General features: G+C 40.3%; 1 protein-coding gene across 21 annotated transcripts in view; it reads right to left on the bottom strand.

The window, feature by feature from the left end:
- The window catches only part of AFDN (afadin, adherens junction formation factor), a 386193-nt gene that overhangs the window by 221787 nt on the left and 142069 nt on the right, over positions 1–22337 (bottom strand). For all 21 annotated transcript variants that reach the window (XM_073627519.1, XM_073627513.1, XM_073627512.1 and 18 more), the window contains exons 5-7: positions 21611–21774; positions 18654–18811; positions 12771–12879 (exon numbers count right to left, since the gene is read on the bottom strand). In XM_073627519.1, coding sequence (XP_073483620.1) covers positions 12771–12879; positions 18654–18811; positions 21611–21774 — 431 coding nt within the window. The remainder of the gene's footprint in view (positions 1–12770; positions 12880–18653; positions 18812–21610; positions 21775–22337) is intronic.

Raw genomic sequence — 22337 nt, 5'->3', positions numbered from 1 at the left:
AACTTTTTTTGGAGCATTGCGCTTCTTGGTGGCGCTATATAGATGACATTTTTGTCATATGGCGGGGCAACATTGAATCACTTAAAATGTTTGATGAGATGATTAACAATATTTCACCACATATCCAGTTCAAAATTCATATTGGCGGAAATTCGGTCCCCTTTCTAGATATACGGGCATACATAAAACAGGGACGGATCGAAACTGACATATATACAAAACCTACAGATAGGAATCAGTTATTGAGATATGACAGCTACCATCCCCCCCATGTCTTTAGTTCTATCATCAGAAGCCAGCTTCTTCGAGTGACGCGAATAGTAAGTGATACCACAGTTAGAAATGAAAGATTAGATGAAATGTGCTGCAGGTTTAAGGAGCGGGGCTATCCAGAAGAGATAATCCGATACGAACTAAATAAAATTTTGAATCCTACTGACATTCCCAATAAGAAGAGATACACAGCCGATAAACCTAGAATTCCATTTGTCTTCCAGTTTAACAGCTATAGTGATAGGATCTTTAATATATTGAGAAAACATTGGACGATACTGAAACGATCTTATCCCCATATAGAGGAGTTTCAATTAACTCCACTGAAGGCATATCGGCGCAATAAAACTTTGCGCGATCTCTTGGTGCGATCCGAATTTAAATCAGAAAGACAGGATGAGAGGAAGATGACTTTCCTTGGTAGTAAAAGAAAAGGCTGTTATCCCTGTCTCAATTGCATTCAATGTAATTTAGTCATTAAAGGGAATAACTTCTTTCACCCTAGGACCAATAAGAAAATAATAATTAACGATTTTTATACTTGTCAGTCTTCGTACGTGATTTATATTCTCACATGCCCCTGTAATCTCCTGTACGTGGGGGAAACAACCCAAAAAATTAAAGACCGTATTGCACAACACCGTAGTACGATTAGACATCCTCAATCAAGTTTACCTGTATCGCGTCACTTCGCAGAAATGGGCCACAAAGACACTGATTTACGTTTTATGGTTCTAGAGGGAATTCCCCAAGACAAAAGAGGGGGTGATAGGATTTTGAAATTAAAAAAACGTGAAGTTTGGTGGATTAACAAATTACAGTCCCTACACCCGGATGGTATGAATAGGGACTATGATTTGTTTCTGTTTGTTTAAAAAGAATGTTTAAAAGAATTTTTAGTGCGAGATTGAATAGAAGGTATGACTATTTTTGAATATGTTATATTTTCCTTAGATTGACTACAAGGCTTCCGTTGGAAATGCTAGATAGTGGAACATCGACCGGAATCCATGAAAGAACTCTGAGACATATATAAGAATAATAACATATATGTATTCTTCATTAATATTTGCAAAACACTTAGCATATCAAATGAAAGAATATAATTGGTTCATAAATGATATGATGATGCTATTTGGGATATAAGATGATGAACCTGTTCTGTAAATTATCCCCTTCGGGGAATTTAGGATGGTTTTGGGGTAGTAAGTTTTTTATTTGGTAAGGTGAAACTTTGGAATATTTCTAGGTGTTTTGTATAAAGTAATTAGTTAATTGACACAGGTGTGTTTCAGACTGGGTGTGGATAAAGGAACACAGTGAGGTTTTGCTTTTCACACACAGCCTGAAAAGCCTGACGAAGAGCGAGTGGCGCTCGGAACTGTACAGTGGCTTGCTTGTATTTTGCAATATTTTATGGATTAACTTTTCAGTAAAGGACACTTATTTTGGCATCAAGCATCGTTCCATGAGTTTTTCTATTATTTATGGTGGAAGTTTGGGAGTCCACCTTGACGGTGCTTTGATCTAACAAAGTTATCAAGACAAGAGGGTAACCCACCTGATGTTCATTTATATATATATATATATATATATATATATATATATATATATATATATATATATATATATGCAAAGAAATTAAAAAAATTTAACTTGTAAACAGCAACTGTCAGAAATGGGCTCAGTCCTTAAGTGGTTTTAAAGTATGTGGCCATTGATCATATCAGATAGGGAATTAGTATTAAAAATAAGAGAGGTGAAATGTATACACAATCAAAATACAAGCGTGGGGGAATTTCCCAGAGGAGCAGGTATAACATGACCCCAGATATTTATGCAGTATCAAAATGTAATCAGTTTATTGGACACAGAACATAAAGAAAAACATCATAAAATTTATCACACACACACACACACGGAACCAGTAGCTCCAGGAACCAAGAGAGCTAACAGAGGCAGAAGACTGACAGTACACAGAGTGGACCAGTGTGGATTGCCGAGAGGCAGAGTGACCAGTGAGTACAGTGGATTACACCCATTTTTTCATCTACATCCGGGGTTTCATGCCTTAATTATGCCCACAGAAGGCAAATATAACTTGGAAACTAACAAAGAATTACTATCAAAACCAATACTGTCCCTCACTGACCCTAAATGATTGTTCCATACCCCCCTAGAAATGTAACTGTGTGGGTAATTCTGTCAACATTCAGAAAGGATGCAATCATGATACAAATCTTTGTAATATTCCCTATATTGCTCAACAAGCAGGATACTTGATTGATATCCCATTCTGTGTTGTGGACAGACATCTCTCACTCTTTAACAAAGGAGTTCATAGGCCCAGTGTGTGCTTCTTTTAATCAATAACAACGTTGTTATTTGGTGACAGGTGGAGGTTCGATACATTTTATGAGGTTTTTCTTTACAATTTTCTGTGTCCAATAAACGGATTCAATTTTGATACTGCATAAACGTCTGGGGTCACTTTATACCTGCTCCTCTGGGAAATTCTCCCATCAATAAATTCACTTTCTCCTTTTTCTGGTATGTAGACCCACCCCTCTGAAGGGGGAATGACGAATGTTTATAAACCCTAAGTGATTCCCCTCTACTAGGGTGAGGCCTCTACTTTGCTGTTTAGCATATTGATTACAAGCGTGGATGCTTAAATTATAACTAAAGCAAAACTTTTTTTTTAGTTTTGGATAGCGTGGTGAGGGATTAGAACTCGTCGGTTTTTATTGCTGTATGTGCCCCCATTAAGGAGTTTCACCCTCTCAACTTGTCCCATTTACCATTATCATTAAAAGTAAAACAAAATCCCAAATTTTGGGTCGTCCCCAAAAATGTAAGAGGGGAAATCTTCAAATGGGGACACTAATTCTGGTGGCCTGGGGGTCTCCAAATAATTTTTTTTAATTTGCAGGGATTTCCTCTCACTTCCTGTTTGGCTAAAGGACAGGAAGTAATAGGAAATTAAAGCAATGGGACACAGATGGTGAGGGAAAAAAAAAATCTGACAGGTTATAACCCTCCCTTACTCTATCCAAAATGAAAAAAAAAAAGTTTTGCCTATACTTCTACTTTAATGTGGATCTCGATTAACATTTATTTGTATTATTTGGGTGACTGCTGTGATTAATTTTGGTATATCAGATGTGGTAGTGAGGTACCCCACCAGTATATGAATACAGGATTTTCAACCAGGCAGGTTGAGGGGCTCCAGTGTTTTTGCTTGTTTGGGAGGAAACTGGCTTTTCAATTTCCTCAATATTTACTAAAGTCCACTTTGGGACCTGGAGCCCGGGGATTTCTTAGAGATCCGGGTGGGATAAAATCCCCAGTCCTGGGTCTGGGTTTTGTGCACTGAAGTAGCCAGAGAGTGCAGGCTGCACTGTGAAAGCCAGAGACCTGAGTCTGAGGTCGCTGACAGTAGTCAGAAGAGCTACATGTTGGAGCTTGAGCAGTGGTGCGTCTGCTGCTGAAGAGAGCCAGGTGGCTCGGTGAATTTGTTTGCAATGCTGCATGTGTAAGCTAAGAAGCTGAATATCCTTTTATTTGTTGCTGGCGGTGAAAACTCCCTGCGAGGGAAACAGGGGCGTTGCTAGGTCTACAAAAGATCTGGGGTTAGAGACCATAGCGGCGTAGTAAAGAAAGTCAAACGCTTGGGCGGGCATGCACATGTATATACAGTAATATACGTGTGTGTGTGTTTGTGTATATATCTCCCCAGAGAGCCTCCTCCTTACATCAGGGTCCCCAGAGAGCTTTCTCCTTACATCAGGGTCCCCAGAGAGCTTTCTCCTTACAGAGTCCCGAGAGGGCCTCCCCCTTGCATCAGGGTCCTGAGAGAGCCCCCCCCCCCCCTTTACATTAGGGTCCCCAGAGAACCTACCAAATAAGTGTTTGGTACACATACTGTTAAACAAACGATGTAGCGCTGTAACATTAGGATTGTCCTAGGCTAAAGAGGACAATATGCATTACATGGCTGTGTAAGCACCTGTCCAACTACTGTAGATACAAATTGAAATTAAATTTTAACCAGTTCTCGTCGATCCGGGTGGCCGTCATGATGTCCTCCCATATGGGGCACCGCAATCTGTCACATGCAGCATCCATCAGACACAGCCGATAACTGATCACTGTACTGGCCCACTGCTGGTACCATGTGACCGCTGTAACCAACACAGCAGGTCACATGACAGTTGAATACAATAGATGGCTTCCTTTCAAGCCATATATTGTATACAATTGTGTTGCAAGCTGTGATTGGTCAGTGTGATCACATGGTACAGACTGGGTCAATCACAGCCCATCTGTACCATGTGATTAGCTGTGATTGGTCAGGATTCAGAGGGGTTGATAAGGGACTATATACAAGATTTTAGTAATGAAAATGGTATCATTAGCAGTAATTGGCATGGATTCATGAAGAATCATTCTTGCCAAACCAATCTATTAACCTTCTATGAGGAGGTGAGCTGCCATCTAGATAAAGGAAGGCCCATAGATGTGGTGTATCTGGATTTTGCAAAAGCATTCGACATAGTTCCCCATAAACGTTTACTGTACAAAGAAAAATGTCAGGACTTTAAATGGAGGTATGAGCTACAAACAGAATAAGTAATAATATTTATTGACAGATACATTTAGACATACCCCGCATTGCTCCTGACAAGTGGAGGTTTCTGTGAGATGCATAGAGCTTTCCTAGATGCAACGTCACCACTACTCAATTATTATCTGGATACCCACTGGAGTTTTTCAGAAAAAAATGATTGATTCTATATAACCTTTTACATTGTCCATGTGGAATTAGGGAGGATGCATTGTTTTAATTGCTGAAATATATGTACAGTTATGCAAACTTATGGTCTGCTACACATTTATGATTATTCCTCATGATTTTTTATGTACATGTCAATAAATATATTACTTATTTAATTTGTTTGTAGCCCATGTCTCATTTAAAGTCCCGACCTTGTTCTTTCAAACAATTTATAGAGATGGAGGTACATGACGATACCAAGTCATGGCCTAATTTAAAGTCCTGCCCCTCCTCCCTTTTAATCACTGTACAAAGTAGGGTCCATTGGCATGGACCATAGGGACCACATGGATTGAAAATTAGCTACAAGGGCGAGTTCAGAGGGTGGTGATTAATGGGGAATACTCGGAATGGTCAGGGGTGGGAAATGGGGTCCCCCGGGGGGGTTTGTGCTGGGACCAATCCAATTTAATTTGTTCATTGACGACCTGGAGGATGGGGTAAACAGTTCAATCTCTGTATTTGCGGACGACACTAAGCTAAGCAGGGCAATAACTTCTCTGCAGGATGTGGAAACCGTGCAAGAAGATCTGAACAAATGAATGGGGTGGGTAACTACATGGCAAATGAGGTTTAATTTTCGAAAAATGTAAAATAATGCATTTGGGTGGCAAAAATATGAATGAAATCTACTCACTAGGGGGTGAACCTCTGGGGGAATCTAGGATGGAAAAGGACCTGGGGGTCCTAGTAGATGATAGGCTCAGCAATGGCATGCAATGCCAAGCTGGTGCTAACAAAGCAAACAGAATATTGACATGCATTAAAAAAAGGGATTAACTCCAGGGATAAAGTGATAATTCTCCTGCTCTACAAGACTTTGGACTGGCCTCACCTAGAGTATGCTGTCCAGTTCTGGGCACCAGTCCTCAGGAAGGATGTACTAGAAATGGAGCGAGTACAAAGAAAGGCAACAAAGCTAATAAAGGGTTTGGAGGATATTAGTTATGAAGAAAGGTTGTGAGCACTGAATTTATTCTCTCTGGAAAAGAGACGCTTGAGAGAGGATATGATTTCTATTTACAAATACCCTACTGGTGACCCCACAATAGGGATAAAACTTTTTAGTGGAAGGGAGATTAATAAGACATGTGGCCACTCATTAAACTTAGAAGAAAAGAGGTTTAACCTTAAACTGCGTAAAGGATTCTTTACTGTAAGAGCAGCAAGGATGTGGAATTCTCTTCCACATGCGGTGGTTTTAGCGGAAGGCATTGTTAGTTTAAAAAAAATTATTATTATACAGGATTTATACAGCGCCAACAGTTTACGCAGCGCTTTACAACTTGAGGGTAGACAGTACAAATACAATACACTTTAATACAGTAGGAATCAGAGGGATGTGCTGATGGAGAAGATAAATGTACAGTTGTTAGGTGGGGGCCAAATAGGCTTCTCTAAAGAGGATCAGGGATCATTTGAAAGTGGATAAAGTAGGAGAAAAATTGGACAGATTGGGTAGAGCATTCCAGGGGATGGGAGAGGCTCTGGAGAAGTCCTGAATCATGGGATGAGGTGACAAGGGAGTTAGAGAGCAGGAGGTCATAGGAGGAGCGAAGAGAACGATTAGGTTGGTATTTTGAGACTAGGTTAGTGATTTAGCTGGGAGCCAGGTTGTAGATGGCTTTGTAAGTTATAGTTAGTAGCTTGAATTTAATTTGTTGGCTGAGTGGCAGCCAATGGAGGGATTGGCAGAGGGGTATAGCAGACGTTGAGCAGTTTGTGAGGTGGATGAGCCTGGCAACAGCATTCATAATGGACTCAAGTGGGGATAGCCTATTTAGAGGTAAGCCAATGAGGAGGGAGTTGCAGTAGTCGAGGCGGGAGATGACCAGGTAGTGGACTAGAAGCTTTGTGGTGGCATTGCTTAGGAAGGAGTGTATCTTGGATATGTTGCAGAGGTTGAGGCAGCACATTTTGGATAGCGTTAGGATGTGGAGCCGAAAGGTTAGTTCAGAGTCCAGGATTACACCTAGGACCTTGGCGTAGGGGGACAAGTTGATAGTTGAGTAGTTGATATTGACAGAGAAATCAGGGGAAGTGGAACCTGAGGGAGGATATATCATGAGCTCGGTTTTGGATAAGTTGAGTATGAGAAGGTGATGCGACACCCAGGCTGAAATGTCTGCTAGTAAGTTGGTGATGCGTAAGGAGACAGGTGGAGAGAGCTGGGGGGGGGGGGGGGTGAAGAGACAGATTTGGGCGTCATCAGCATAGAGATGATATTGAAAGCCATGGGAGACAATCAACTGACCCAGGGGAGGTGGTGTAGATTGAGAAAAGGAGAGGTCCAAGAACAGAACCTCAGGGGACCCCAACAGAGAAAGGAAGAAGAAGAGGAGAGGAGGAAGAAGAAGAGGAGAGGAGGAAGAAGAAGAGGAGAGGAGGAAGAAGAAGAGGAGAGGAGGAAGAAGAGTTGCAAGTGACACTGTACAGTCACGGAGACCAAAGGAGTGGAGTATATTGAGGAGGAGGGGGTGGTCCACTGTGTCAAAGACAGCAGAGAGATCCAGGAGTAGTAGTACAGAATAGTGTCCACTGGTTTTAGCCATTAGTAGGCCATTTGAGAGTATAAGGAGAGCCGTTTCCATTGAGTGTTGAGGGCGAAATCCGGACTGAAGGGGATCAAGAAGTTTGTTCATTGTCAGATGGTCGCTCAGTCGGTTGTAGCCCAGCCTTTCAAGAAGTTTGGAGAAGGCGAGTAAGGAGATGGGATGTAGGTTGTTAAGATTGGAGGGGTCCAGTGAGGACTTTTTAAGTATGGGGGTGACTAGCGCATGTTTTAGAGAGTATGGGAAGATGCCACAAGAGAGGGAGAGGTTGAAAATGTGAGTTAGAGAGTGTAGAATCGAGTCAGAGGGTGAGTGTAGCATTTGCGAGGGAGCAGGATCCAGGGGGCAGGTGGTTAGATGAGTGTTAGATAAAAACTTAGCAACCTCATTAATACTAGCAGGGTTGAATGAGGGAAGTAATGATTGTATCTGTGAACATGGGATCTTGCGCGGGGGAGGTTTCTGCACATTGGAGATCTCCTCGTGAATTGTATCAATCTTATTTTTATAGTGATTGGCCATCTCCTAGGCAGTGGGTGAGTTAGAGGGTGGAGGCAGTGGAGGACAGAGTAGAGTGTTGAAGGTAAAGAGTTGACGTGGACTGGATGAGAAAGTGCTAATGAGTGTAAAGTAGTTTGGTGGTGTGGAGGCAGGAATAGTAATTTAGGAGGGCAGACTTATATTGTGTGAAGTCTTCCTGGAACTTAGTCTTATGCCAGACGCTCAAGAGCGCGGCTACGTTTTCTGAGACTTCTGGTGTAGTCTGTTTGCCAGGGTTATAGCAGTCGGAGCCTAATTCTAGGGAGGTCCCCCTAGAACCTAATTCTAGGGAGGAAGACAGTGAGCTGTTGTAGATGAAAGTAGCTAGGTTGGGGCAGGACATGGGTGAGATTTTGTCATAGAGGTAATCAGTAGCAGAGAAGAGAAGAGTTGAGGTGGCGAAGGTTTCTACGTGTAACTGTTACGCGGTTGGAGGGAGAGGAGGTGGAAGACAGGGAAAGAGCAAAACTAAAACAAGGCGGTGAACAGAGAGTGGGAGAGGATTGTAGGAAAGGTTGCACGGAGCGCACAGATAGAAGACAAGGTCAAGGGTGTTGCCGTTGTAGTGAGTAGGAGCCTGTATCCATTGCTTCAGGTCAATAGATGAGGTTTGACTGAGAAGTTTGGAAGTAATAGTAGTATTAATGTTAACAGGGATGTTGAAGTCACCGAGAATAATTGTGGGGATTTCAGAAGAGACAAAGTAGGGTAGCCAGACAGAGAAGTCATCAAGGCAGGCTGATACTGGTCCAGGAAGCCAGTAGAAGATAACAATTCTAGGTAGAAATGGGAGAGAATAGACAAATGCAATGTGCCTCAAGAGAGTGTCAGAGAGGGAGGTTCAAAAAAAGGTTTAAAAAACTATTAGATAAGCACCTGAACGACCGCAACATACAGGGATATACAATGTAATACTGACATATAATCACACACACATAGGTTGGACTTGATGGACTTGTGTCTTTTTTTCAACCTCACCTACTATGTAGCTATATGCAACAACAAAATACTGAATGAATCGATTTCATTAGTTAAAATGCTAATGTAATGCACTGCTATATGCAAACCTAATGTGTAAAAACAAAAAAAAAAAAATTACTGATCACTTCCCCAGAGTAGTACAATGTTATTATGGTAACATTATACTGCTCTGGCCAAAGTTTGCAAAAAAAGAAAAATAATAAAAAGAAAAAAAAAACCCATAATATATATAATTTTTTTTCCATACTGTCACCAGTCAGTCAGTGTCCCTGATCACCGCTACACCCGTTATACGATGATTCTGTACTGCACTGACAGTATGTATAAAAAATTTAAAATTTCAAAAAACTTATGACAAAAAGTGACAACTCCAAAAAACTCACCATGCCTCTTTACAAATACCTTGGACTGTCTACTTTCCAAAAAGGGGTAATTTAGGGGGATGTCGCACCACTTCCTTAAACTAAATCTCAGTAAAACTGAGCTATTATTATTCCCCCCCGCCCGTGCCCCCCTCCATGACTTTTCCATCAAAATCAACAATGCAACCATCAGTCCCTCCCCTCACGCCAGGGTACTAGGTGTAATCCTAGACTCTGACTTGTCATTTCAGCCTCAAATCCAATTGTTGTCAAAAGTTTGTAGAATTCACCTCTGTAACATCTCTAAAATTCGCCCCTTTTTAACAAATGAAACCACCAAGCTCCTCATTCACTCCCTTGTTATCTCTCGCCTTGACTATTGCAACTCCCTTCTCATTGGCTTACCTCTACATAGGGTATCCCCTCTTCAGCCTATCATGAATGCTGCTGCCAGACTTATCCACCTTACCAACCACTCAGTGTCTGCCAACCCTCTACTCCAATCCCTAAACTGGCTCCCAATCACCCAGCAAATTAAATTCAAAATACTAACCACAACATACAAAGTCATTCACAACTCTGCCCCAAGCTACATCACTAATCTTGTCTCCAAATATCACCCAAATCGACCTCTCCGCTCTTCTCAAGACCTCCTGCTTTCAAGCTCTCTCATCTCCTCCTCCCATGCTCATCTCCAGGATTTCTCCAGAGCCTCTCCCCTCCTCTGGAACTCGCTACCTCCATGTATCTGGCTATCCCCCTACTCTTGCTACCTTCAGGCGATCCCTAAAAACTCATCTCTTCAGGAAAACCCATCACGTCTCCAACTAATCTCCTACCACTTCCACCAGCTCATTCCTTACAGTTACAACCTTTTGTACCACCTGCCCCACCCTATTAGATTGTAAGCTCTTCTGAGCAGGGCCCTCTTAATCCTCTTGTATTTTATTGAAATTATAACTGTATTGTCTCCCTTTTATATTGTAAAGTGCTGCATAAACTGTTGGCGCTATATAAATCCTGAATAATAATAATAATAATAATAATAATCTGTCCTGACATTTCTGGGCCTCAAGAAATGATAGGCCATCAGTATTTATCAATTTTCAGATATATACCATAGTTTGTGGACTCTATAAAACTTTCCTACAGACTAAGGCCCCTTTCACACTTGTGTGACTATCTGCGACTTTGGACATCAGAGTCGCATGACAAGTCATACCCCACAATTCCCAATGATAACTATTCATATCTGTGTGACGTCAAGTCACACTGACTTCAAAGTAGTCCCTGTAATACTTTAGCTTGACTTTGATGCGAGTTGAGATCCATAGACCTCAAGTTTACACAGGTATTCCCTAAAATCGCGTCAAAATTACGGACGTAATATCGTGTGACTTTCAGTGTGAAAGGGGCCTAAATTGTATACACTGATTTGGGTTGTTTCCCTAAAGAAATGTGGCAGAATACATTCTGGCCTAAGATCATAATATGAAGAACAATTATTTATTTGCAAAATTTTTTTAACCGAAGCATAGAGGAAGATTTTTTTTTTGTTCTTTTTTGGTTTATGTAGCAAAAAAAAAAAAAACCCAGTGGTGATTAAATGCCACCAAAAGAAAGGTCTATTTGTGTGAACAAAAAGATAAAAGATAAATAATTTAGTTTGGGTACAGTGATGTATGACTGCGCAATGGTCAAAGTGTAACAGCACTGAAAGCTGAAAATTGGCCTGGGCAGAAAGGGGGTGAAAGTGCCCTCATATTACACGGTTTTAGTAAATCTAAGAGAGATTTTACAGAGATTCTACAATCAGATGGTACCCTGCATGGATCCCTTTAAAATTCTGAGGCTATCAATCCATAATCTTTTCAAGAAATCCCAGCCTTTCAGGAATTTCCCATAGATACCATATTGCCATTCTGGGCCTCCATATCTGAAAAACAAAACCTAGGGCCTGACTATATTGTAAACATATGCAGCTGTTCAACAGACAGCTTCTGCACTGTGACTGACAAAAATCTACTGGTAAAAAGTATGACAGTGGGTTATTCCATGGTCTTCACACATGGAAAGCATGGGCATTTTATTTGCTCCACACAGCAGTAAAAAGGTGTGATGCTCATCAAACACCTCTGGGGACTGGGGCACTCATCTTCTGGCTCTCTTCTGCATTCCATGGTTCATCCTGTTGACCTCTGTCTGATTACACAACACATCCCACACACAAGCAGTTGGACTCCACATAGAGTTGCCAGTGGGAGTTTAGTGCTGTGACACATCCAGAGAGATTTCCACATATGCGGTAAGGCACACATGCTGCTGTGATGGTAGCCATTTGTTCCAGTGAGTTTACAATTCCACTATTTGGACACATTTGGACTAATATCTTCATGTTTAGTGGAGTGGTTGCATCAGATTAATGTATCTTCTTTTAGTAATTTATCTTCTTATCTATCTTCTGTCAGGCACCTGCGAGGGGGAAACTGCAGGCTGCCACAAAATAATTAGTGTAAATGAGCTAAAGAAATCTAATTCTGCAGGACTGCTCCCTTTGTGCTTGGAATCCAACATGTTGCACTGCTTAACATTGTTAGCCTAACTGAGAATACCAGGTAAAATCATGGGCACTCAAAAACTAGCTAATGATCGCTGGAGAGGATCACATGGCCAAGTCACTGTAGGTGGCAGTAAGAACGAACTGAGGGGAAACTGTCAGCGAGTGTGAACATGACCCTCCAGGATGTGACAGAGTACTATGGCTAGAATACACTCAGGTCCGAAAATCTCCCCAAGCAGGGCCCAGAGTCACATTTCAGGCAGGCCTTAAAAACTTTGGCCCCAGCAGGGTCCGACTTAATGGCTGCATAAAAAGCACAGTTCAGCAGCATGTTCATAAAGTCTTGGCTGGAAAAAAAAAAAAAGAAAATGGCTAGAAATAAAATTAAACCTCTCTTGATCGAGAAAACACGACTAGCCTAGGACTAGCAGTAACAGGAGGACGTGGGAGATGCTTTATCTGGCTCGACAATGCCTTTTTTGTTTGCGAGTTTTAAATTCGCCCTCAAGGTAGCAATATAAAATTATTATCATAAAATAACTGAATCCTGTGTCCCCTAAGAAATGGCAAGAATAAAATTGACAGATTTTACTATTTCAAAAACGCAAACATTCTGATAGACATGTGCAAATCTTTAAATTCAAGTCCTTTTGTAGTTTTATTACCTTTATCATTTGGCCAGTCCCGGAATATCTGTAGAGGACAGTCATCATCATCCAGTATAGTTTCTTTCAAACCTTTATCTGAATGTTGGCCACCAGGTGGTAACATTACCTAAGCAAATATAAGTAGATACATTCAGCAAAAAGTACATTTAAAAGTGCATCTCAGATAAAACACTCCTTTGGTTTTAGATAGAGTAGGGAATGGCTAAAATAACTTTTTCTCCTGTAATGTCCAATTGGGGAGATTCCCCTTCCCACCCTCAAGACTTAACAATTTGTAAGAGTAAACCTCTCCAAAGTAAGTGGAAATCTCTTCTAACAAACTTTTCACAGAAACAGGTGTCCCAATTTAAAGATTTCTTCTTGTTCTGATGACAAGCTACCCCTAGTGGGAAAGGCTGACAGGGGTATCAACATTTCCCCAGTCTATCCTAAACACACACACACACACTTTGGATATATTTCATAGTTTGAGAAGAATTAGATAATCTTAAACAATTCTATCAATCATCCAAAATCTATAATGTTAATAGATTAATTTCTCATGGGTAAAGTACCATCAATATTTAGGCTGTCACACAGATTCTGCTGCTAATGACTTCACAACCTCAATGGGTGCCACTCCTTCACTTCTCCAGACACTGCAGAATTGTGCTTGCTAGCAAGGGAGTAGCAACAAGCAGTGAAAAGTCTCCAAATGATCATATCATAGGCTATTCGTTGCCAACAAGGTCGCTCCTCTTACATTAAGATGCACAGAACTTTATGGCCACACGAAGTGTCACAAAAAGGCCAGCTGCACATGGATGTAATAATTTAGAAAGATTCTGAGCAACATGTTAGGAAAAGACCCTTCATAAACATGTGTAAAGGCAAGTAAATGTGCGTATGTGTAAAAATCTTCATCCTCTTCCATTTGTCAGTTTTGCAATATTGTCAGTTGTCAGTTTTGCAATAACAGCAAGCACTAACATCGTGCTTCATGCTAAAACGAAGTTTGAAAAAGCGTCTCACACAATATTTGATATAATAAATAATTTAAAAATACAGAAAAAAAAAAAAGTGCTTCGCCAATTCCCTAAAAAAATGCATAATGCACACTCAACAAAAAAGTGTTCACTACTTCATCTGCCTTCATATATAGGTGCATTTAAAAATATTTTAATATCACAAAAAGTTAATTTCAGTAATTCAAATCAAAAAGTGAAACTCGTATATTAGATTCATTACACACAGAACAATATATATCTCATGCATTTCTTTTTTTTAATTTTGATGATTATGGCTTACAGCTAGTGAAAACACAAAATTCAGTATTTCAGAAAGCTCATTACATAATTAAAAAAAAAAAAAAAAGGATTTTTAATACAGAAATGTTGGCTTACTGAAACGTTAGGCATGTCATGGAGGCGATCAGCCTGTGGCACTGCTGAGTTGTTATGGAAGCACAGGTTGCTTTGATAGCGGCCTTCAGCTGGGGCCAATCAAGCACAGTGATACCATGATCATTAAACCAGGTATTGCTACTTTTGGCAGTGTCGGCCAAGTTCTGCTGGAAAATAAAATCAGCATCTCCATAAAGCTGGTCAGCAGAGGGAAGCATGAAGTGCTCTAGAATTTGCTGGTAGAGGGCTGTGCTGACTTTGGACTTGATAAGAAACACAGTGGACCAACACAAGCAGATAACATGGCTCCCCAAATCAGCACACAGGACCTCATGCAACTTGCTTGGATTCTGTGCCTCTCCACTCTTCCTCCAGACTCTGACATTGTCTTTGGTTCAGGAGTGGCTTGACACAAGGAATGCAACAGTTGTAGCCCATGACCTGGATACGTCTGTGTGTGATGGCTCTTGAAGCACTGACACTAGTCGTAGTCCACTCCTTGAGAATCGTCCCCAAATTCTTGAATGGCCTTTGCTTCACAATCCTCTCAAGGCTGCAGTTATCCCTGTTGCTTGTGATGCTTTTTCTACCACACTTTTTCCTTCCACTCAACTTTCCATTAATATGCTTGGATACAGAACTCTGAACAGCCAGTTTTTAGCATTGACCTTTCATGACTTACCCTCCTTGTGGAGGGTGTCAATGACTGTCTCCTGGACAACTATCAAGAAAGCAGTTTTTCCCATGATTGTGTAACCTACTGAAACAGACAGAGACCATTTAAAGGCTCAGAAAACCTTTACAGGACCTCAGACTGGGCCGAAGGTTTACCTTCCAACGAGACAATGACCCTAAGCACACAGCTAAAATAACGAAAGAGTGGCTTCACAACAACTTCGTGATTGTTCTTGAATGGCCCAGCCAGAGCCCTGACTTAAACCCAATTGAGCATCTCTGGAGAGACCTAAAAATGGCTGTCCACCAACGTTTACCATCCAACCTGACAGAACTGGAGAGGATCTGCAAGGAGGAATGGCAGAGGATCCCCAAATTCAGGTGTGAAAAACTTGTTGCATCTTTCCCAAAAAGACTCATGGCTGTATTAGATCAAAAGGGTGCTTCTACTAAATACTGAGCAAATGGTCTGAATACTTAGGACCATGTGATATTTCAGTTTTTCTTTTTTAATAAATCAGCAAAAATGTCAACAATTCTGTGTTTTTCTGTCAATATGGGGTGCTGTGTGTACATTAATGAGGAAAAAAATGAACTTAAATGATTTTAGCAACTGTGTATATACACATTCTATCTATCTATCTATACATATACACATATACACAGCCTTGCAAAATTATTCACCCCCTTAGCATTTTACCTATTTTGTTACATTACAGCCTTTAGGGTCAATGTTTTTTTAATCTGAATTGTGATGGATCAGAACACAATAGTCTAAGTTGGTGAAGTAAACTTAGAAAAAATGTATACATAAAACTATTTTCAGAAATAAAAAACTGATAATTGGCATGTGCGTATGTATTCACCCCTTTGTTATGAAGCCCATAAAAAGCTGGTGCAACCAAGTACCTTCCATGACATGACATATACACACCTTTTTGAAAGGCCCCAGAGGCTGCAACACCTAAGCAAGAGGCACCACTAACCAAACACTGCCATGAAGACCAAGGAACTCTCCAAACAAGTAAGGGACAATGTTGTTGAGAAGTACAAGTCAGGGTTAGGTTATAAAAAAAATATCCAAATCTTTGATGATCCCTAGGATCATCACCATCAAATCTATCATAACCAAATGGAAAGAACATGACAACAGCAAACCTGTCAAGAGACGGTCGCACACCAAAACTCACGGACTGGGCAAGGAGGGCATTAATCAGAGAGGCAGCACAGAGACCGAAGGTAACCCTGGAGGAGCTGCAGCGTTCCACAGCAGAGACTAGAGTATCTGTACAATTTCAGCCACAACTGCCAGGAAAATTGTTCGGGATGCAAAGAAAAACCCACAAATAACTACAGGTGAAATACAAGACTCTCTGAAAACATGTGGCGTGGCCGTTTCAAGAGGCACAATAACGAGGCACTTGAAGAAAGATGGGCTGCATGGTCGAGTCGCCAGAAGAAAGCCATTACTATGCAAATGTCACAAAGTATCCCGCTTACAATACGCCAAACAGCACAGAGACAAGACTCAAACCTTCTGGCACAAAGTCATTTGGAGTGATGAGACCAAAATTGAGCTTTTTGGCCACCACCATAAACTCTTCATTTGGAGAGGAGTCAACAAGGCCTATGATGAAATGTACACCATTCCTATTGTGAAACACGGAGGTGGATCGCTGATGTGTGAGCTACAAAAGGCACAGGAAATTTGGTGAAAATTGATGGCAAAATGAATGCAGTATGTTATCAAAAAATACAGCCAGGAAGCTGCTCAATGGGACGTACTTGGACATTCCAACATGACAATGATGTAAACTTTTGATCAGGGTCATTTAGGTAGTTTCTGTTGTGAGTATCATTTAAAAGGAGTAAACACAGTTGATTGATAATTAATGGCTTCAGCCAAACACTAACCATGACTGAAAGAAAAGTTTGTGTTATCATTCATATTCTCTGAAAAATGGCCAAGAAATCAAATTCTGCCAGGGTGTGTAAACTTATGAGCACAGCTGTATGTATATCTATCTATCCCTGGACTGCACCGCCTATAGGACACACGTTCCATTTACTACTGAATGTAGTATCGCCATGCTAGCATCCCTTTTTATACCTGTAAAATTAAAATTCCCGGTTTGACTTGAATGTTCCTGGAGAATATCAGTCCCCGGTAGTGCAACTGAAGCATACAATCAACTATGGGTGGCAAGGCACTGTCCAAAGATCTCTGGGATTAAGTTGTGAACTGACATAAGTCAGGAGATAGGTTGGACTTGATGGACTTGTGTCTTTTTTCAACCTCACCTACTATGTAACTATGTAGGTGATGGATATAAAACACATTGAAAGGCTTTATTAATGCCTAGAAGGCACTGTGAAGCCTATTAAGAAGTGGAAGGTATTTGGTACAACACAGACCCTCCTTGAATCAGGATGTCACTCCAAACTGTATACTCGTAAGCAGTTGCAGGAATTTATGACAAAGAGTGGTCATTGTGTACATGTGACAATAATATCACAAATTCTCCACAAATGCGACTTGTATGGGAGGGTTGCAAGAAAAGAAGCCACTCTTCAAGAAAGGCCACATGCAGTCATGATGGTCAGATGAGACTAAAATGTAATTATTTGGCCTCAACACCAAGTGATATGTCTGGCGGAAATCCAATATAGTTTACCATCCAAATAACACAATTCCTACAGTAAAGCATGGAGGTGGTTATATCCTGTAATGGGGGCGTTTTCTCTGCAGCAGGGACTGGATCACTTGTCAAGATAGAAGGTAAAACGGATGGCGCAAAATTTCATCAAATTCTTGAGGAAAATCTACAGCCCTCTGCCAGAAAGTTGTCAATGGGAAGAAGGTTTAACTTCCAACTTGACAATGACCCAAAGCACACAGCAAAAATTACCACACAGTGGTTGAAGGAGAAAAAGGTAAATGTCCTTGCATGGCCTAGTTAGAGCCCAGACTTAAATCCCCATTGAAAAATCTGTGGAATGACTTTAAGACTGCAGTCCACAAACGGTCACCTTCAAAATGTAATCAAACTTGAGCTGTTCTGCAAAGAATAGTGGGCAAATATTGCTAAGTCTAGAAGTGCAAAGTTAGAAACATATCCCAACAGACCAAAGGCTGTAATTAAAGCATAAGGTGGTTCAACAAAATACAGACAACAGGGTGATCGTGATTACATCTCAGTGATTTTCTTTTTTCTGACATGGTGTTATATCTTTCAATTGGATGTTATAATTTGCATTGAGTAAATACAGCTGGATAAAACAAAAACTGTGTCTGCCTTGATTTCAGGCTGCAAAGCAACAAAATGTGATTTAATTTAAAAGAGGGGTGACCTTTCTATACACGCTGTGTGTGTTACAGACTGCCAGTGAAGATCAAATAAACTTTCCCATGGATGCAACCTTCCACGTGAATCAAATCCAATCCACCTCAGTGCCACAAGTGAGCGCTTAACAAAACAGAGTGACCCCCAATGCCTGAGCGGTCACAAACAGCGTGTGTATTATGATGTTACAGCTCTATATTTTTACTGATCTTTACACAGCTGTGTGCATTGTTCTGTAGACAGAAATGTATCGGTGTTCAGATAAGTAAAAATCATGGTGTTTTTTTACTTTCATGTACATGAGGACCTAAAGTGGCCTAGGTAGGTTCATAAGTTACGAAGCTAAGAAACAGAACCATACGGGTAGGCACATAACATGAAAAAAAAAAATGTACTAGTTAGAATACACAAAATAAAAATATGCTTTACATATATGCGTGATATAAATAGAGTAAAATACTACAACAGCATATCCTCACCCTGGCAATGCAGAAATCCCTGGGATTTTCTTTCTCCATACCATATTTCTCCAGTGCTTCAATAACGGCAAAATCTGCTGTATCATTTGTCGACAACAGGATAGTTTTGTATGGAATGTTTGGCTTTAAGCTGTCAGCATAAATTCTCAATGTCCCACCTAAAAAAACCAAAACAAAACAAAAACAAAACCAAAACAAAAACAAAACCAAAACAAAACAAAAACAAAACCAAAACAAAACAAAAACAAAACAAAAACAAAACCATTAGCACTAGGATCAAATAAAAATGTAAAAAGATAGAAACCTGTATTTACAGCATTGGGCCTAATATGCAATTTATTTGAGCCATTTTCCTGTTAGAGTAATGCTTCTCTACTTTGGAACTTGAGAGAAAGAGAAACTGATGCAAAAAAGTTATGTGGTGTGCACAAAAGTGGCTGTGACTATATTGCACCGAATATTAAGCCCTCCTTAAATGTTTTCACTTATGATTTAGTGTTTATTCATAATTGATTTTATAGGGGGGGGGGGTGTCTTTGACAGCTATCCTGTTCCCACTTCCATGAGTCCTGTCCGCGGCCTGTGACATCACTGCGGGGCTCCCTCCTCCTCGCTCTGTCACCAGGCCAGTAGGAGAGAGGAGCGGGGCCTCACGCATACACAGTAGGGTTCCCGGCAAGAAGCCGTAAGGCTACACTGCTGGGTACCGTTACCCGCAATGGCGGGCGGCAGCACCCAACAGCTGATGGAAACATCAGCTGCGGTGCCGACATCGCTGGACTCCAGAACAGGTAAGTGTCCTATTGTTAAAAGCCAGCAGCTGCAGTATGTGTAGCTGCTGGCTTTTAATTTTTTGCCGAACGCTGCACGCCCATATACGTTGGCACAATGGGAGCGGTAGGAAAATGGGCATACCTGTACGTCCCCTTTAATTGGCAGGGTTAGCGGCCGCCACGTACAGCGTGACTTGACGTCCGCTGGTCTCCCAGCGATCGTGTCACGGAGCCACAGAACGGGGAAGTGCCTATGTAAACAAGGCATTTCCCCTTTCTGCCTTGTGACATGACAGAGATCACTGCTCCCTGTCATCGGGAGCAGTGATCGTTGTCATGTGATTTGTAGCCCATCCCCCCCCCCCCCCCACAGTTGGAATCACTCCCTAGGACACACTTTACCCCTTCAAAACCCCTTAGTGGTGAACCCCTTCCCTGCCAATGTCATTTACACAGTAATCAGTGCATTTTTATAGCACTGATCGATGTATTAAAGGACAATGGTCCCAAAAATGTGTCAAAAGTGTCCTATGTGCTCGCCATGTCGCAGATCGCCATTACTAATAAAAAAAAAATTAATAATAAAAATGCCATAAAACTATCCCCTATTTTGTAGACGCTACAACTTTTGCGCAAACAAATCAATATACGCTTATTGCGATTTTTTCCCCAAAAAATATGTAGAAGAATACACATTGGCCTAAACTGAGGAAAAAAATATTTTTTTTTATATTTTTGGGGGATATTTATTATAGCAAAAAGTAAAAAATATTGCGTTTTTTTTAAAATTGTCGCTCTTCTTTTGTTTATAGCGCAAAAAAAAACAAAAAAAAAAAAAAACGCAGAGGTGATGAAATACCACCAAAAGAAAACTATTTGTGGGAAAAAAAGGACGTCAATTTTGTTTGGTTGCAACGTCGCATGACTGCGCAATTGTCAATTAAATCGACGCAGTGCAAATCGCAAAAAGTGCTCTGGTCAGGAGGGGGGTAAAATCTTCTGGGGCTGAAGCAGTTAAAAGCGCATGGTTCAACAAAGACTGAACCAAGTTGCAGTACACACTGTACACATGTCACAGTCATTAAACCAACAAAAATGACTGCCAAAACAAGAATTTTAGACACGCAAGAAGCTTAAAACAAAAGATTTTAAAAAATAAACTCATTACATGTGCATTTGTGTACGCAAAATATAGACAAAAATCTAACACTTTGATGGAACCTTTATATTGAGAATTGTAATGCCTGTGCATATTAATGACTTTGGTTCACTATGTTACATGTTCCCAAACACCCTTCCTGTAAGCTTTACTTTTAAACCTTACAGGAAGGGTGTTTGAGAACATGTAACATAGTGAATTGAAGTCATGAATTGATGGTAGAAATAAAAGGTCTCCATATCATTTAGAAGAATGCCCTGTCATTGGTAGTGGCAAGCAAGATTTTGTGTCAGGGCTTAGTGGAAAAAGTGCCCTAGTGTTAGTTATCATTCTTCCTCCCATTAACTAGTGAAGCTGGATCATTCATCTCATTTTCATGTTCATTTTCAGGGAAAGGAAAAAAACGACCAGCATCGGTGGACATTGAGAAAAAACTACCCCTAGCATTGGCTGTTGTAAATAAATAAATAAATAAAACCATGGAGGTTTTGAGGATCAATAGGAAAGAGCAAGAACGGTAAAACAGCATGCCTTGCACATGGATAGCTTGACTGGACATTTAACTATGCACTGAAACAGTCAAAACAGCTGGACAGCTTGACAGCTTGAATCGCAAATGACAGCTCCTCACAGAGGCATATTAGGCACAGCACTTGCAACCACTCCTCTCACCAAACACACTATTCTCCCCGTCTTTACCACTGTAGCTGTATGAAGGCAACAAACATTTTTAGCTTCTCTACAGGAAGCAAAAAGTATATACATCAAAGTTTAAAATTATATATTTATTTTTTTAACATGATAATCAATTTAGTGTCCTTATGTTTTGTACATCACAGATGCCAACCACAGTACTATGCTAATTAAAAGAAGGAACATAGTGGAATGTTTAGTTTCCTCTGTCCCTGCCCCTAAAATAAGCTTGTGCTAATGGATTATCAATTATTCAGGCCCAAAACTTAGTTTTCAATACACAATTATAGTAATAAAAACACAATGGTACAGTTAGTCTTATGTTTAATCACCAGAGTCTGGCCGGCCATCTGAGCTTCGAAACTCCTGCATCCTCTTCTCTAGTTTCTGTTGTCTTCTGCGCTTCATAACTACTTCTGGATTGGATATTGTGCGGGTAAAGCTGGTTTCTGGCATGTCTTTGTAAACTTCTGCAGCTAGGCGTGAATTTTCACTACTAAAAAAGTAGAAAAACTGAAATTCCATTTTCTGAGTACAACCCTTAACATACATAAATTAAAGGAATAAATATAAAAAAAAAATCACTAAGAAATAATACTATTTCCATGAAACTAAACTGCACTGGATAGACACAGGATTAGAGATGCACCAATACTTTTTTTTTTTTTTTTAGTACTCGCTGATACCAATTACCGATACCTACCACAACTGTTTTGATTTCACTTTTTCACTTCAGCTGTCAGCAATGGTACAAAGTATTGAAAAGTTATTTACAAATTAAATAAATTGATTTTTTTTGCACTTTTTCAATGTGAAATGTGTAATTATATGTTAATATATTTGTGTAAAAATATTCACTAACAGAGCAAAAAAAAAAAAAAGTTTTAATTATCGTTTATAAAATAGTGAACAAAAAAAAAAAAAGCAGGAAAATAATTAAATGGAGGAGAATAGGGAGTTAAAGAAGGCTGATTAGAGTAAATAAGGGGTTAATAAGGGGTTAAACAATTAACACTTGTTCATCCCTTTGATCTGCAGATTAAGAAACAGAAAGATAAA

This window comes from Aquarana catesbeiana, linkage group LG04 (assembly GCF_042186555.1).
Source record: "Aquarana catesbeiana isolate 2022-GZ linkage group LG04, ASM4218655v1, whole genome shotgun sequence".
NCBI lineage: Eukaryota > Metazoa > Chordata > Amphibia > Anura > Ranidae > Aquarana > Aquarana catesbeiana.
This window is presented reverse-complemented; position numbering and strand designations above follow the sequence as displayed.